We start from the raw sequence: 18,105 nt of genomic DNA on the forward strand, positions 1-18,105 counted from the left end.
CCTATGGGAATTCAACACATAGGGTTAACATAGGGGCGGGCAGATTTTTATTTTTTAAGGCCAGCTATTTTATGGATTCAGGATATTATGCATCCTGATAAAGTTCCCTTGGCCGTTGGAATTAAGATAGCCCCACATCATTACATACCCTTTACCATAGCTAGAGATTGGCATGGTGCTTTTTCCAGTAGGCCTATTAGCCTGTTTGATGCTCATTGAGCTCAATGCAAATCAAACAGGCTAATAGGCCTACTGGAAAAAGCACCATGCCAATCTCTAGCTATGGTGAAGGGTATGTGATGATGTGGGGCTATTTTAATTTCAAAGGCCAAGGGAAATTTATCGGGATGCATAATATCCTAGATCCATGAAATAGCTGGCCTTTAAAAATAAAAATCTGCCTGCCCCTATGTTAACCCTATGTGTTAAATTCCCATAGGGTTACATAGGGGGTCAAATACTTCCTTCCCCTAGCATTTAAGGAAAACATTTATCTATTTACGATACATTCTTCAATCACAAAGAAAATTGGTGTCCTTGGCGGTTTGATTTGTACTAATTTTTTGAGTTAAGGCATTAAGATCAATTGTCAAATGATGATTTTATATTCCTGTTTTAGCAGGGTATCAAATACATGTGCTCCTCACTGTATGGTAACTGTTTGAGGAACTAAAATGTTCCTTGTTTGACAGAAGGATGACTATGCTGTCAGCGAAATGATAATGATCTGTGGCAGACATATGTGTTTTTGGGGGGGGGGGTGTGTTCCGGTGTGACTCCAGTGAACCATATTGTCTGGTGTTAAAGTTGTCCTGTAGGCCATAGCGACATAGCACTGTTTTGACTGTGTGATTAATCTGTTTTGACTGACTTTTTTTGGTTGTGACATAGTTACCGTAAAAGTGTGCGCGAATCAAAGGTTCCACTGAGGATGGAAAATGAAACATTTCATCGCTTAAAAGATTTTGTTTAATATCATCTGTAAACAAAGAAACATTGTTGCCTCAAGTAGGCGGTAGACCAGAGGGAGACCCAGCCCTTTTCCAAAAAGCACAAAGAGAACTTCTTAATAGCTCTACACCCATAGGACTGCATTGATCTTCATATCATCTAACCTAACGTTTAACAGATTTTTGATATACAGTATGGCAGATGGTTAGTGTCTATGGTCCTAGAAACGTCAGTGTGTGTGTGAAGAATTGAAAGTGCACTACCATGCGTGAGCTTACAGTCCTGCTCGCTGCCGTCTGGTCACGTTGACTGAGAGAGCCAGAGCTAGGAGGAGAGTGCTGAGTCACTCTCAGCGGAAAGCCGAGCAGAGCAGAGCAGAGTGTGTTTGTGCAGTCAGTCGGAGTCGGATGGTGGGGCTATTGGCCCGGGATTGGTCGGCGTGCCCTGCTAGGCTGTGTGCTCTGCTCCTGACCTTACCCACGGGAGAGTGTGCGGAGCCGGGAGCGGGACCGCCAGGGTGGGCTTGGACCGGAGTGCTCTTTGGACACCCCCACACACACGTTGCAGAGGGCTGTGTGTTTCTCTATGCATGTGCCTGTGTGTACTGTATAGACGCACATGTGTGAGGGTGTGTTCATGCACCCCTGTGTGTGTGAGTGTGTGTGTGTGTCAGTGTGTGTGAGAGTATGTTCCTGCGTGTGTGTACGTGAGATAAATTTATATGTTTGAGTGTAGTGTGTGTGTGTGTGTGTGTCTGTAATGCATATGTGTGTGTGTGTGTGTGTGTGAAATGCGTGTGTGCCTGGGGTCTGCTGAGGCGCAGTGCTGCCAGGCTCTGAGTCACAGCTCCCGGTGCCTGCCCTCTCCTCCACCTCCTCTCTCCCCTCCTCTCTCTCTCCCCTCAAGGCTAATGGCTTCTGCAGAGCTTCACGGCCGGCACCGCTTTTGTGTGATTGATCGCATTTAATAAAAATAATAATAAAAAAACAGTTAGGCGTCCTTGAGATGGGCAGACGGAGTGAGCGGCATCAGCAGACTCTCGCACATGCTGCCTCATAAAAAAACATCTCACACAAAGGAAGGCGTGAGCGCTGAAATGCCACAAGTATTAGGAAAAGGGGGGGATTTCATTTCAGAATAGTTTTCTCCTGCTGTAATTTTTGTTTTTCTTTTTTGGCGTTTAGTGCTAGTTTGACACACCCAGTCGTCCCAAAGAATCCTTGGGAGGTTCTGAGGTCACCACCAGTGTGCTTAGCGCTGGAGCTGGTGAGAAGAAGTGGGGTTGGAAATGATCTTGGGGGGTGGAGAAGAGTACGGGTGTTGCATTTTTGCACAGCTAGTCATCACAGCGATTCATTTTCCCGTCTAAAGGAGCGAAAGAAAAAAGAGGAGACAAAGTGAGGGGAAGACAAAGAAGTGTCTCGGGAACAGAGAGCCGAACGTAGCACTGTGTCTATCTATCTATCTATCTATCTATCTATCTATCTGTGGCAGCTACAGTAATGTTGAAAAATGCTAGCTTAGTTCTGTCGTTTTTGTCTGAAAAGGTATAAGGGAAAGACACATGCAATATTTTAGCTTTTTAAAAATGATCCATAGGACAAGTTAGCTCTCGTGGAAAGGAAGGAAGGAGGAAAAGCTCTTTGAGGACAGATGTCCAGATCTCCAGATCTCATTGTCTTGGTGACTGCTTGGTTAATGTGGCCAGATTCAATACAAACTCCCTAGAGTGATGTGCTAATTCAGTCAGATGTTCTTAAGTGGATCAGTGGGTTTTTAAGGGAGTGGATCAGTATTCAGTATGTTTTCATGTAGCACTTCAAATGTTTTAAAGGAATTTTGTCAATGAAAACCGCAGAAGTATGACTATATGAGTAAAGAATTACTTCGACAGAGAGGCTAAATCAAGAACTGAATTATGCAAACTTGATAGTTTCATAAGCATTGTTGGATGGTTACCATTGTCTACTAGCCTGACCAGCCAGACCCACATAATTGTCTACTGCACACATAATAGTTGCACTGCATTTTGGAGTCTTACAGCTTCATTTAACATTCAGAGTTGTTCACTATAAAAGAGATTTGGAATGTTGTAATGATCTACTTCACAAATGTACTAAATGTGAAATGAGTTGTGATCTCTCTACCCCTCTGCTCTCTTTTCTTACCTTGCAGTAGTCTACCTCTTGAGTGGACTTTGTTAATAGCTGTGTCCTGGACAGGACAGGAGTGCGTTAGACAAATGAACATGCAGTTCCGTGTACAGGGAAGCGATTAAACAAGTAATGTCTGTCCACTTGGCCATGTGGGTGTGGCTGTTAATATAACTAAATGTGCTGAAACTTTTGGGGGAACTCCATACTGAGATGTTTGAAACTAGACTGAAAAAAAAAAACGAAGAAAGATTGAAGGACAAAGAAAGCTCATTGTGAATTATGATTTCATCAAAGAAGAGTGATTTTCTGTGGTATTCCAAATTATGCAATGTTGAATTCTTGTGTCATGTTTGTTGTATTTGAATGTTCAATTTGAAAGAGAAACCTCTTGCAAGCTTACTTCAGCCCGCAAAGCCAAATTTCACTCCCCCGAGGAGAGCTTTGTTGAAAGAACATTCTTTTGATCACAAACCTCATTCAATGTTATGTTAGTCATTTAAATTGGACAAACAATTGTGGGTCTTCATGGCATTTAATCAAGTGAGGGGCCTCAAGAGTCTGGTTTAGAGACCTTTTTTCAGTTTTGTTTTATGTTGTCATTGTTCCTGTTTCTGATTAGTTCTCTTTTTCAGTTGTAAAGATAGAATGCAGCATGTGTTCATGTCTTAAATCATCATAGAACAGGTCTGTATTTAACTCAAAGCCACCATCAACACACTGCTCAGTGGTGCCCGAGAGGTGACTAAGCCGCAGAGTTTCAATTCAATCTTCCAAGCTGTCCAGTCAGTAGTGATTGTATGCAGTGATCATATGATTTATTGGTCCATCCATCCATTACCCATACAATCTTTTGACTCAGTCACTAAGAATTGACATTATGGTAATTCCATGCAAATGACTGATGATTACTGTCATGTCATATATTATCCATACATTTTCAGAGAGAGGGTGAAAGAGAGAGAAAAAGAGAGAATGCATGCATGCAGTATGACAGTTAGGCAAACTATGGGCACTAGATGAGGAATACGCTCTCATAGCATTTAACAAATAAAATAAAATATTGATCCCTGTCTCGCAAATCATTGCCAGGGGCCGCATTGACAAGGGTTACTCATCAAAATAAACAGACATATGTTCGTGGGTGGGACACTTTCCTTTGCTGGACTTAATCCCCAGAACATCTTCCCATGGGCAGCTAGTCATGACCCACCACCTTTCAAAAAGTGTGATGGCATTGCCTATGGACTTGCCTATGGTCTTGTATATGACCTTGTATATGATCGCCATTACACGCTGAAGAAGGGCTCTGCCCGAAACGTTCGTAGGGTCCCCCTTACCCTCCTATAATGCTATCTTTATTATACCTCTGCCTTAGACCCCCACCCCTATCCTGGCCAAAGTCTTGAAGTACCACCTACCCTGTGGTAAGGAGGATGCCAGTGAAATATAGCAACCTGGTGTAAACCAGGCACAGTCAGAGAGAGAGAGAGAGGGAGTGTCTGTGTAACTCTCTCTCTCTCACACACACACACACACACACACACACACACACACACACATGCACATAACACCATTTTTGGGGGTGTCCCTTCAGTCTCAGACTGCTGCTTCTTCTTTCGAGACCAGACACCAGTGACAGGAGATTTTGTTTATGCAGCTGGATCGTGGACACTCCCTACCGGGCCCCCAGAAAATCCAAACAGCATCGTTGCGGTCTGCCTGTGGTCTCCTGACTGGGTGGTGGGGAGCAGGGACGGGGTGTGCCGAGCAGGCACTCCACTGCACCTTAAATGAGTGAGCTCACATACCACATCCCCACACACTGGTTTCCTAGTCCTCAGTGTGTGTGTGTGTGTGTGTGTGTGTGTGTGTGTGTTTGTCTTGGCCCCAGTAAGGGCTGGCCTGGTAGTCTGCCCTTATGTATTTTTCTCTGTCTTAGCCCTTAAGCCTCTGGTGTTAGAGATGTGCCACTAATGGTTGGGAGAAACCAACTAACCCAACAACCAGCGTGTTAAAGGATAAAGTGGCATAGAAAGTCATTAAGGGGCATTTCCATGTGTGAGTGGAGTTGGCCTCTGACAAAGAGATTAGTAGGAGTGTAAGACCCAAACCACTTTCACAGAAATTGTAACACACTGATACAATACAGTGAATGTGGGTGTAGCTAAGTTATGGACCCCGTGAAATATGTCCCTCTGCAGTCTATAAAAAAATCCATACCGTCTTGCTGCCTGGCTATTCATATTTAATAAGGGGCCCTGAAACTGTTGAAACGGACAAGAACCCCTACTGTAGGCTACCTCAACCCGATGCCCCTGCATTTGATCACAAACTAAATTTGAGACCACGTTCGTTTCCTAGTTGTGCGAGGCTGATCGGGCGTCACAAGGAACACAGATAGACTGGAAACCCTTAGATGATGTCAGGAAATAATCATTAAAAGGTTCAAGGAAATTATGCCGGAGTGCATTCTCTGGCAATTACCCCAAGTGGTCAAAATGAGGTAGCCTACATTAGCAACACCCTGGAGATGAGTATAATTTAATTCCATTAATTTAAAACAAAAAAACATCATTATTGTACGTGTGAGCTCTGCAGTCGACACGCCTCTGTCGTGCAACGGGAAACGTCCGCTTTACCCATCTGCAATTCATTACAGAGCAGAAGTGAAGGGGGAAGTTGTGTAGAGAAGTCCAGCGGCGAGTCAGGATGTTACAACTTTCTCTTTTGAAGTCCCTCTGCTCGGCGGAGCTGCTCTAGGTACTTTCAGGCTAGATGCAAGGGTTCATGGGATATGCCTCCACTTTTTCACAACGAACGGAGTGGGATGAGCATTGACTCAACAAAGCAAAGTTTTGCCCCCCGACCTCGCTATGCAGAATTATGCGGAATACTGTGTTAACCGAACGGACCAGACTGTTTTAGAAGCACACGCAATATTTAACCCTTATTTACCGCTAGAATGTCAGCGTGCATAACTTGAATCTTGAAAGATTTGAAAGTCTTGCGATTGTGACCACCGCCACCGGTAGAATGAAGGATTGCAGGTAAACAAACTTGTGGCTTTTAGATTTAATGTTGTTGTGATGTTTGAAAATGTTTGATTTTGTGCGGTATGACACGCGACTGCATTGCTTTGTTTGTTTAGAAATGTTTCCCCTCATTAAACAGACTACCAGTTACCTTGGAGTAACGGGCTGCATGAATGTATCCATTGTTTCCTGAATGGTCTTCAGCTAACATTTCCCTCATAAACGAAGTGCATTGTACAAGACTGTTGGGCGTAGGACCCGTTATGCCTCAGATTCTAATTTATTTCGGCTCGATTCCAGTCAGGAACTTCCCAGTTTGAGTTCCAGTTCCACCACTAACCTAACGTAATTGCACGCTATAACTCAATGGGTGCACGCCAAGGTGCACTGTTTGCTCGTGCGTTTCCACACTTACACTTTGTTATCCAAAGTAACGTGTTTGGTTTATGTTAATAGGCTACAGTGACCCAGGTTGTTGTCATATAATGTTTGAGGTCTGAAACGTCTGTTAATGTTAAGCTTTTTGTGGTTTCAAAAAAATTGACCGATGTTGTCTGTTCCTGAGCGGAGTAGGGCTCAATCCAAGCACAGGATGCTAAAGCTGTCTCTAGAGGCTACATGTATTTCTTTACTATAGGCTTGTATTTAACACTGATGTGTTTACAATTGCTTTCCCCTCAAAAGTACTGAAAGATCCATGCTTTAGCCGACTATATGGGACAGGCAGTGTGTTGGTATATAGAATAGCTTCACTAATCCAGTCAGGTTTTGCTTGAATGCTTTTAGTGGATTTTCTTCTTTTCCCCCCCCCCTCCCTAATCTTTGGTTTGAATGTGAAATCCTTTGCCAGATGTGCATGTTTGAAAAACAATACATCTTGCTCTGAAGACGAAGGCCACAGTTTTAAATGCAAATGCATTCTCAGAGGTAGCACCACGGTCCTGTGTTATACTGGGCATTAAACCACAGCAAGAGGACTTCCAAGCCTGAAGTCAGGGACTGGACCTTGCCCAGACGCTATGCCTTTCATCTTCTAAGACCATTCTATTTTACAGACATTTTTAGGACCTGGGTGTGTCTGCTCTGGTTCTCTGCTGTCTGCACCATTGTACTGTTACAGTTGAATTCCCCCCTTCAACCTTTCCTCCCGGTTTAACTTCAGGGAAAGTCTCTTTTTTTTTTTTTTTTTTTTTTTTCATCTGAGCGAGATGTATAATTTTGGAGAATGCAGTGGGAGCAAAGAGCATTGAAATGGGTTGAAAGAGAGGGACAGCTGGACACGCTCGGACGTCGGTGTGTGCTTCACATCAAACACACGTAAGAAAAAAGGGTATCGTGTCGGGAGAGATCTGTGTTGTTCATGTGAACAATGTTCTGGATCAAATGGAGGCAGCATCACGATGAGGCAGTAGGACTGCGCTTTGACCAGTAAGCTTTTTGTTGTTGCTTGCAGTGGGATGCTGGTTGATCAATGCTGGGAATGATGCTGCCCCAGAGGATGGGTAGTGTAGTGTCTGTTTTAGTGGAGAAAGAAGCAGAATGAAGCAAGGAGGATAGTTTAGCATTTGTTCATAGCTTTCATGTCATTAGCACTTGATACTTGTTGGTTGATGTATTGTAGGCCATGAGCATCCACTACTCTCTGGGTTTCTCAGTTGTGGTATACAAATCAGGCGACGTGCTGCTATTCAAGGGACAGTAGCACTGTGTAGGAAAAATAGATGTGTTAGATAAAATGATTTATGGGTTATGAAATGGGTTATTAGACAAAGAGTCTCTGTTATTTTGTTTACATATTGTTGGATACATGCACCCATATTATCTAGGCCCTGGAGACAGCTACAAGTACCAGGCCAAGGTCCTTTGCATTTAGTTTTTGTCTGTTTAAAACAGGAAGTATGATCCACTAAAACCCTCACACTCTTTGCCTGAAACACTCTCTTGCATTGCTGCCTATATGTGGAACAGGATGTGAGTTGCTTATCGTATATTTATGTCCCCTGATGAGCATAGAAGCCTCTGTGGTATCGCTCGGCTTCATCTACAATAATGTGCTAGACGAGCCATCAGGACGCAGTTTTCTAGACATTCTTGAACTCTTTGCCCTTGTATCCTCCTAGGCCAGCCCTCCACCCACCACCAACCCTCTGATTGTGGCATCTTGGGTGGTAACAGGGGAGCTTAGCGCCTAACAAGATGTGTAGGCCGAGGCCCTTTTAACGCTCATTGTTTTTCCCCCTTGTGTGAACATGCTTAATGTCAGATTAAAATGTTTGTACACCCTCGCGTGAAGGGCTCCAGACTCCTCCACGTCTTGTGTTTTCAGTCATGCACGACGGCTACAGAAGGAGGCTCGGCTAATTAATTGACTTTGTGCCGCGTTAGTCAGAGGTGAGAAGATTTCTTAGCCAGAGCCCAGTGGAGTTTAGTGAAGTTCGAAGGTAGTACTTCTTCTGGCTTTCTCTTCACGGATGTGGTGTCCCAGTAAATATTCCATTTTATTTTTAAATTCGATGCATGTTTGCTGGTTTAGTAGTTGACTGTTTATTACCACAGACCATAATTTCAAGTGTTTCCTGGCGTTCCAAATAAAGCTTTAAACCTGTTGGCTGTTCAGACTAAAGGGAGATCTCTAGTACGAGTAGGATGTGCACAGTGTAAAGCCCTGTACATTATAAATCAAATTTGACATTCAACCCTTAAAAATTACACCTCTGTGAATCTTGCAGTACATAGCATTGATGAACTCGCCCATGCCCGCTGGTATACCTACATGCCCTTGCAGGAAATGAAAGCTGCTTGTGGTATAGATAGCTACTTTCTATATGATTCCTCTACCACTGCATAGACTGGACTAAACTTAGGTGAGCTGAAATATCAACATGAAACAGCCAGAGTGCATGAAAAGACAATGCCTCCTGGTTCTGACATTTGCATGACAGCCTGCTGTGTGAGTGAGCTTTTTGTTTCACAGAAATGGGATTTTACATTTCTTCAATAACCTCCACACCGCCACGCCTCTCCCTACTTTAGTTCCTGTGGTGAAGTCTAGCAACATGCCAAAGTCATTTCCGATAATGACTCTTAAGTGACATTTAGCGGGCAAGTGGTTCACATAAATTGCTCCCCTTCCCACTCAACAAGTTAAACATCTTCTTGACCCATCATTGCTGACAACCCACACAGCCGTGTCTTGCAAATATCATATAGTGCATCATATATCTGTACAAGACCATCAGCATGCACAGAAAAGATTCTGTGGTCTGATGTTGGGAAGGGTGTGCATTTGCATCGACTCGTGGAGTTTTAGGAACTGAAACAGCTTTTATTTCCTTAGCACCTATGAGCACATACATTGTTCCTGCTCTTCGAAGCTGTCTGTATGGCAACGACTTTCAGTGGCTTGATGAGTCACAAATGAATAAATACTGAGAATAAAGACATGTGGAGAGGTTCCCCTTTCCTTTCCATTGGCTAAAACTCACCTCCTCACAGATCATCCATCCATCAGTTTTGCCTATGGCTCTTTGACACAGACACAGAGAAGAAAACGATGTGTCGTTTGTGTTGGTGTGTGGGTTTGTATGAGTGTAGGGTGTGTGTGTGTGCGTGTGTGTGTGTGTGTGTGTGTGTGTGTGTGTGTGTGTGTGAATGTGTGTGGTTTGTGTATTGTTTGTGTATACGTGTGTGATTTGTGTGTGTGTATGTGTATGTGTGTGTGTGTGTGTGTGTGTGTATGTGTATGGTTCTTGTGCATGCGTGTGTGTGTGTGTGTGTCTGAGAGAAATGAGTAGGAGGGTGACTGGGAGAGAGGGTGTGAAGTAGAGATCGAGACGAGAGCTTTCCAAGTATAACACGTCCGTGGGCGGGAGAAGGGGCTTGTGTCTAATAAACGTCTCGCTCCAAACTCCCCTCGTCATCAGCGGGGCCAAGCGCCGCATGGAACCCCTCCGAGGATTTCTCAATCCTTGTCGGCGGGGCGGTTCCGGGCGCCGTCCAGGCCTGGTACTTCAGTTACACCCCGTAGTCCTCCCCCCTCTCTCCGTGTCCAGCATCCTCGCTCTTATCATCTTGTGGGGGCGTAATAGTTGAGGCATCCATTAAGATCAGTCCATTTGTGAGTCATTCCTGTGGAGGTGATTTGCATTTTTATCAGGGACGATCTGAATGGTTCACGCAAAATGCAAAGGTGCAAGCACAGTTCAGTCCAAGAAAAGAAGGAATGCAAAATGGTTATTCTTGGAGGTTTTGTGAATATTTTATGTGCACACCCACGACTTCCATGCAAATTCCATTTCAATCGAATTGCTGAGAGCTATGCTAGATTTTCATCAACAGTCTTTTCCATTTCCCCCCATAAACAAATAATGCAGTGTCTAAATTGCTGAAGGACACAAATATGTGTTATTTGCTAAGACTGTCAATAGGTGGCACTGTAGCTTAAAGTATTGCTCTGTTTAGTGAGATGTTTCATTGCTCTTGACAATGATTTGAGAAACAACACAAGCATGAGCAAGTTTCAAGGACAGATTTTACAATTATTCCATGCAGCCTCTAGAAACTTGAATTTGATCACAGACGTTGAGCTGAAGTATGTCATGTGTTTGTGTCTTTAATTGGCAAAAACGCATATAGGTTGGATTGTCTATCAGTCATGTTTTTTTTTATGGGATGATACTTACAGAGCACTATAAGCACAGTGAGAATATGATTTAATGAATTGCTCACGGTTGCACTGGGACATTGTGAAGAGAAGTAGAGCTCGTATCCTTCCTCTGCTGAAGTCATTTCAGTTCTGTCACTGCTGAGTTGCATAGACAAAATGGAAGATGGAGCTGCACTCAGACAGCTGTGACTGGCTGTGTGACAACTCTCTCTCTCTCTCTCTCTGGCTCACTCTGTACCTCTGTTTGCCTTTCATTTTCCCTCCCTCTCTTTTTACCTCTATCTTCTCTCTCTCTCACACACACACACACACACACACACACACACACACACACATCACACCTTCACTCATTCTATCCATAGAATTCTATCGAGGCATTCTCCATGGCTGGTCTTTATGCGTCATTTGGTGCTCTTTCATCGCATCAGACAGGACACATATCCACACAGCACTGCTGGTCATCCGTGCCCTTGGTGTCCCTGGCACAAACGGAACCAGAGATTAGGCTACTGTATGGGTTGTGATTGACTGTTGTATGATGAAGTGAAATATGTAATAATGATGTGATTTACAAAATGTTATCATTTCATTTCTCTGTGTTTGTAAAAACTCGTTTTTGTTAGTTATTGTTATGTATACACAAAAGTTGTTAGAGGATGAATTCAACCTGTTGAAAAAACTGGACCTGTGAACTTTTCAGTTCCATCTTTCACATCCCCATAATAATTTAGTCTCTCGATTTAGAAATGATTCGCATCAAATAAACAATAAAGGAAATGAATATATTTCCTCCCAGTCTGTCATTCAGATGATGAATGCAAATGTCACTAGACATACTGAACTCATCAGGATAATACACAGCATTTTGCTTTTTAGGCACACAAATAAATGAGCTGGGTTTATCCGCTGAAATCTGAAACTGGTGCTATTTGTAGTATCCTCTTTTTAATGCTCAAGAAGCATTCTCTTGACTGGATAGGATTTTGCTGTAATGTAATGCCTTTAGGGTGTAATGGGTGCCACAGAGATTTGATTGTGTATAAATGTTGTCGCTGTTTTTCTTGCAGGAGCGATGCGGACCTGAAGGAGGCGCTGTCGGGCTGGGACTCGGACATGGGCAGCACGGAGAGGCTGAAGGACAGCAACGACGCGCTCCACAACAGCAGCGGCGGCAGCGGCGGCAACCGCGGCGACCAAGAGGCCGCCAGGCGCCTGGCACGCCGGCTCTACCACTTGGAGGGCTTCCGCCGCTCGGACGTAGCCAAGCACCTGGGCAAGAAGTGAGTGGGCACGCCTCCAAACGAACAAACAAGCAAACAGAAACCAAACAAAACAAAAAACAAATGATGAGCCATCAGCGTGCCATCTAGGATTCCCCTCAGACCCTCCATGTCCTAATAGGATCCAAGCGAGTGACTGTCTTGTATGTCTGTCTGCACTGAATCTGTTAAATATGCCCTTCTATTGCATCATATTTCTCATTCAAAATAGCAGAGCAATGCAAGTGACAGAAAGAAAATAGAAACAGGGCATCCAACAAAAGTTCTCTCAAAATGTTGTGTTGCATCGCGTTGCTCATGTCGCTTGCAGTCAGGACACCGGAATATACAACAATGGAATGAAATGGATTTTATTGCTAATGTTTGCTCCCATCGCATAGTATTAGGGAGAACACTAACAGGGCTAGAGCTGGAGTGAGGTACACATATATTCACATTCATTCACTTAGCAGACGGTTTTAGCCTGAGCCATTTACAAATGAGGAACAACATGCAGAGGAGACCTTGGGTAACAATTAATACTACAATTAATTTGAGTCTGAAATAAAGACCAGCATAACGTTGTTTGTTTACATTTTTTGATAGCTCTTCATAACAAAGACCTCAGTTGGATTATCAAAGGCAGACTATCAAAATATGGAATGACCTTGTCTTACCTATCCATACATAGTCATGCCTTGTTGTGTTGTTGTGAAGGAGTACATTTAATCTCACAATAAAAGTAATGGGGATTTACTAACTCACTATTACTATTACTGCTATTAACTGCTGTTCGTAAGTGATGTAGCCTAAGCAAATTTACCCACATGGAATAACTTCCACTTGTCGGTGTGATTGCATTCTCTTTCTTTCTTTTTTTCTTTCATTCTCCCTCCCTCTCTCTCTCTCTCTCTCTCTCTCTCTCTCTTCCTCTCCCCCTTTCTCTCCCCCACTCTCTCTCTCTCTCTCTCTTTCTTTTTTCTTTCTATTTTTCTTTCATCCCCCCCCCCCCTCTCTCTCTTTCTCTCTCTTCCTCTCTCTCTCCCTCACTCTCTCCCTCGCTCTCTCTCTCTCTCTGCTCTCTCTGGCTTCCCGTCTCTTAAATGCTGCAGTCCAGCGATACGATAGCAGGCCTGGGGTGGGGACCACAGACATCTCTCCCCTTCATTTATAATGTCCACGTCTCCTCCTCCAGCCCTGGCTCTTGGGAATATACAACACACACACACACACACACACACACACACACACACACACCATATACACATATACACACCACACACACACACACACACACACACACACACACACACACACACACATACACCATACACACACACACACACACACACACACACACACACACACCATATACACATATACACACCACACACACACACACACACACACACACACACATACACCATACACACACACACACCATATACACACCACACACACACACACACACACACACACACATACACCATACATACACATACACCATACACACACACACACCATATACACACCACACACACACACACACACACACACACACATACACCATACATACACACACACACATTAGAAGCCTGAAGTGAACTTGCCCATCTGTAGGAAGCTGCCGGAGCATTAAGAAGGATTGCAGTGCTTCTTTTTGAAGTAGGGGCCGCTGCTTCTTACCTTCCTCCAGCAGCCCACTGTTTTCTATCTTTAGACGGCCGAGAGAAGAAAAGGAGGGAAAAGAGGTGAGGGGGGGGAGAGAGAGAGAGAGAGAGGGGAGACAGAGACAGAGAGCCCTTAAAAAATGCACCATTCAGTGTGTAAAGCCCAGGAGTTCAAGGCAGAAACACACACTTACTACTTTCCTCTGAGAGCACCCTTCAGTCTGTGGGCTGGTGAGAAACCCTTGTCATGGAGAAAAAGACTCGTGGAGATGCACTGGGCTGCCAACGCGGTGTGTCAGGCCTCGTTAGAGCTCCCGCGTTGAGAGCGGGTCATTCCACCAGTCTAGTCACCATCGATCTCATCATGTGAGCCAGGGATGAAGGGAGAAGCTTCCGAGCCCAGCCGCGTTCAGAGCGCCGTGGAAACCAAAGGGGCGTCTCAGAGCTCCTACTGTAGTTACCCCCCCCATTTTTTTTTCTTTTAAATGCAGTGGAATGTCTCACCATCCCACCTGGTACAAGGCTTTTAAATAACTTCCAGCGAATGCTTTGTGTAAAAAAAAGAACAGCAACAACGAACAAACTCCTCATTCCCGACCTGCACCTTTCCTCTCGCCTCTCCTCCACCTCGAATGGGCGCTGCGTCGAGGATGAAAAAGGTTGTCGTTCGATTGGAGGCCGGAGGAATTAAGTGCTGGCGGATGGATTTACTGTGCCGTTGACTCCTCGCCAGTAGCCTGGGCCGAGTGGAGCGTTGATGAGAAACTTGTCAATTGCAATGCACCCCCTTCATCCATCGAGCCGCTCAGGGCTGGAGTTCAGTGGTGTAGTTTTCATTTTGTTCCGTTCCATTAGGCTCTTAAGCAGTGTTCTTCCTTAAAGCTGTGGTTTGCTGGAGCCATTCTGGAAGTAATTAGGTCCATGCTACTGTAGCATTGTACAGGGTTCCTACGCAGTGTATAAAACCTGGAAAAGAATGGAATTTGATTTTTTAGTAATTTCCAAGTCTGGAAAAGAATAAAAAAAGGGAACTATCACTATCAATAGATTGAGATTGAAGTTTGAAATAAAGAAGGAATCAGCAGCCATACTGGTTTGTTTAACAAATAAGTGAACACATGTTCAGGAAAGCAGTGAAAGAGAGAAATAGTCCCACTTTCTCGCAAAAATGAAGGACAAACTACAGTCTATATTTTTGTGATGTATTGATGTGGTAGGAGAATCTGGTTCACATTCAAAGTGCCGCTTTTGTATTGAGTTATATGGGAGGCGTAACGGTCCGTGTGTCACCAAGGAGACCGGCTCTGCCAGCAAGTGACATCCACCCACTTGCGCACACCTACCTCTCTGGTAAGCTCGATTAGCTGGAGGTCCAGCCAAGAGCAATTGCCTATTCTTCCTCTGTGCCAACATCATTTGTTGCGACTGAATTGGTGCCGTGGGTGTCTACATAAACTTTTTTTTTTTTCATTCGTTTTCTGTACAGCGTTTTTTTCTCTCTCCTCCTGTCTCTCACCCTCTCTTTTTTTTGATCCGAGAATGAATGACAGCCACAGTTGAGTTCCTGCTGCATTATATATATATATAATGGTGTTATCCTCAGAATCCTGAGACCTTACGCAAACAGAAATATAGTGGTCCTTGACCCCTGGGAAGTGTGTGTGTGTGTGTGTGTGTGGGGGGGGGGGGGGGGGGTCTATTATGTGCAAGTTCTCCCTAAAGTGCTTTCTTATTGCACTGGCGTGTTGTGCGGTGGTGGTCTTTGCGAAGCCTCTGAGCTGAATGTCCCGTTTTGTTTTTCTCTCCCCCCACAGTAATGAGTTCAGCAAGATGGTGGCCGAAGAGTACCTCACTTTTTTTGAATTTACAGGGATGACATTGGACCAATCTCTCAGGTATGCCTACCTGTCCCACCTGGGTCATTGACTTTTTGCAATGGCCGGTGTAAAATATAAGCAAGCATGCATGTAAAATGTGTCTGTAAATGAAAAGGTTGAATGAAATTTGGAAACGGTGTTGAAACAAGCATTTCATTACAGAGCCAGAGGTATTTTTTCTTGTACTGTCTTCCACACAAAATATTTATAAATGTGTGGATAAAAAGCCAAGCCCTTTTGATGCTGATCTCTTCACTCTGATGTTTTTCTACAGAACTTTTCTGAAAGCTTTTGCACTAATGGGTGAAACCCAGGAAAGAGAGCGGGTTTTGATCCACTTCTCCAATAGGTACTATCAATGTAACCCCTCCATCATTGCCTCACAAGGTACTGCTTATGTTTTTTACTTGCATGTTTTAGCCTTCTCCTCTGCACCGACTGACAATAGGAAATTGATATTCAGAACACAACAGGCAGATGTCCCGTACATTGGCTTTAGCCTAGTCCTGGACTAAAAGCTTGTTTTTTTCAAAGGAGATCTTCTTAGAAGGTTCCCAAGACTAAGCTTAATCGATATCTCTGCACCTAAATAAAAGAAATGTAAAGCCATCTCTGTGTGCTCCGGTGAATCCTCTATTCTCTACATGCTCCTGTGAAGCCCCAGACATGGTTTTAGAAGAGTGGTGGAACAACCTTTTTTGACTTAAAGCTTAATCCATGTAAGGGAAATCGGCCCACTTGTTTTTATCTCTTTCAACTTTGTGTGTAGCACTCTTTGTTCTTCCACCTGTAGGCCACCATTGACATCATGCATATTCCTATTTTTATTTGGTAGTGGAGCCTGCTGATTGACACTAGGGGGCGCTGTTTCAAGAACACTGCTTGTCCTACCAGGTCTCATCCTATAACTGTGGATGCTTGCCATATTTACTCTCTGCTCCCTTGAGAACTAAGCTATTAACTTGGACTTAACAGGGCTCACTTGGAATTAAGTTGACAAATTGCTGTCTATATGTGTGTATGGGGGTGGAGACGGTGGAAAAGCAACATGCCTAGGTGTAGATGAATTCCATTCAATCCACTCCCGATATCGGATTTGTTGAAATGTCAATATTTGAACACATGAAGTGGTTTTGGCTGACAGTCTTGTCCCAACAGCCCCTATCAGAAAGATCCAACCCATTGGGCTGACTTGTGCATTCTACCCATAGAAACAAATGTTGTTCGTTTGAATGTCATGTCTCCTCCATAGCAACCAACCATCATGGTAACAAGTCTCTGTGACCAGTAGCTTGGTGAAAGCTAAAACGGTCTCCGTGTTGCTAAGACTGTTGCCATGGAATTGATGTTAGACATTGGCCCCGCGTGGAGATGGATGTTGTGATCAACGTATTGGTGCTGCTGGTTTCCCTCTAGGCTCTTAGGCATACAAAATACGCGTGTATGATCTGGTTTGGAAGAGCACCATTTAGAAACACATCATGCCTCTGGCCAAAGTCCATTTTTTTACTGACACAGTATGTGGAATGATATAATTTCACTGGTAATCTCCTAAAGTGTTTTTTGAAAAATGAGTTTAGTGAATGCCTAATAAAAGTTTAAGCTTTCCCGCCAGTGATGGATTGCACACTTCTAAGAGTCCCGCACACTAAATGCACTTTGATAATGAGGACGAAATCACGAGGCACAAAGCTGATGGCTGATCAGTGTCTGTTGTCTTCCTGCAGATGGAGTGCATTGCCTTACCTGTGCTTTGATGCTGCTCAACACAGACCTTCATGGCCATGTAAGTACCTCACCATCACCTCTCTATGGAATCTACTCTGTATTCTGTATGAGGAGGCAGACCTTCCAACAAGGCAACAAGCAAAAAAAAAAAACATACTCAATTAAGCCCCTTGTCCACGTGATCAGACACACTAATTCAGAATTTTGATAATAACTTCTCGTAATGTAAGAGAGTGTGATTACCATAAATGCAAATGTGGTCATTCAGTGACATTTACTTGTGATTCACATGCACGCCTCGTTCCGATTCCAAGCGACAGTATTGTGGTCATATTCGGGGGACCTTTGTGGACCTTGTTGGACGAGTGGAGTATACTGCCTGTTTAACCATGACCAAACGCATGCTGCTAGGAGGGTAGTCTGGGATGGATGAGTGTGAATGCCACTCCTGCCTAAGGAGCACAAACAACCTGTCAGTCTCGTTTTCTTCTTTGACAGCAACATGTTTGGGGGATGTTGCTCAGACCGTCACACATCTTTGTGGATAAACACTTTTAGCATTCAGAAAAAAAATATGCATAAAAATGTCAGTTTGAAATCGATATTTGAAAAAAAAGGACCTTATTTTGCGGCTATTTGATAAACTGTCACACCTCTGTAATTTCAGCATTCGGATAAAAAATACATATATACATGCCTGGTTTCCAATCGATGTTTGAATAAATGGCTGATATATTCAGCGTGCAATGAGGAAATCATATGCTGC

At 43.8% G+C, this 18,105-nt stretch overlaps 1 protein-coding gene across 2 annotated transcripts in view; it reads left to right on the forward strand.

The window, feature by feature from the left end:
• The window catches only part of psd3l (pleckstrin and Sec7 domain containing 3, like), a 92,636-nt gene that overhangs the window by 30,679 nt on the left and 43,852 nt on the right, over positions 1-18,105 (forward strand). For both annotated transcript variants that reach the window (XM_062554981.1, XM_062554982.1), the window contains 4 exons: positions 11,873-12,085; positions 15,549-15,629; positions 15,886-15,998; positions 17,339-17,397. In XM_062554981.1, the coding sequence (XP_062410965.1) occupies positions 11,873-12,085; positions 15,549-15,629; positions 15,886-15,998; positions 17,339-17,397 (466 nt within the window). The remainder of the gene's footprint in view (positions 1-11,872; positions 12,086-15,548; positions 15,630-15,885; positions 15,999-17,338; positions 17,398-18,105) is intronic.

The sequence above is a fragment of the Sardina pilchardus genome, chromosome 14, assembly GCF_963854185.1.
Source record: "Sardina pilchardus chromosome 14, fSarPil1.1, whole genome shotgun sequence".
NCBI lineage: Eukaryota > Metazoa > Chordata > Actinopteri > Clupeiformes > Clupeidae > Sardina > Sardina pilchardus.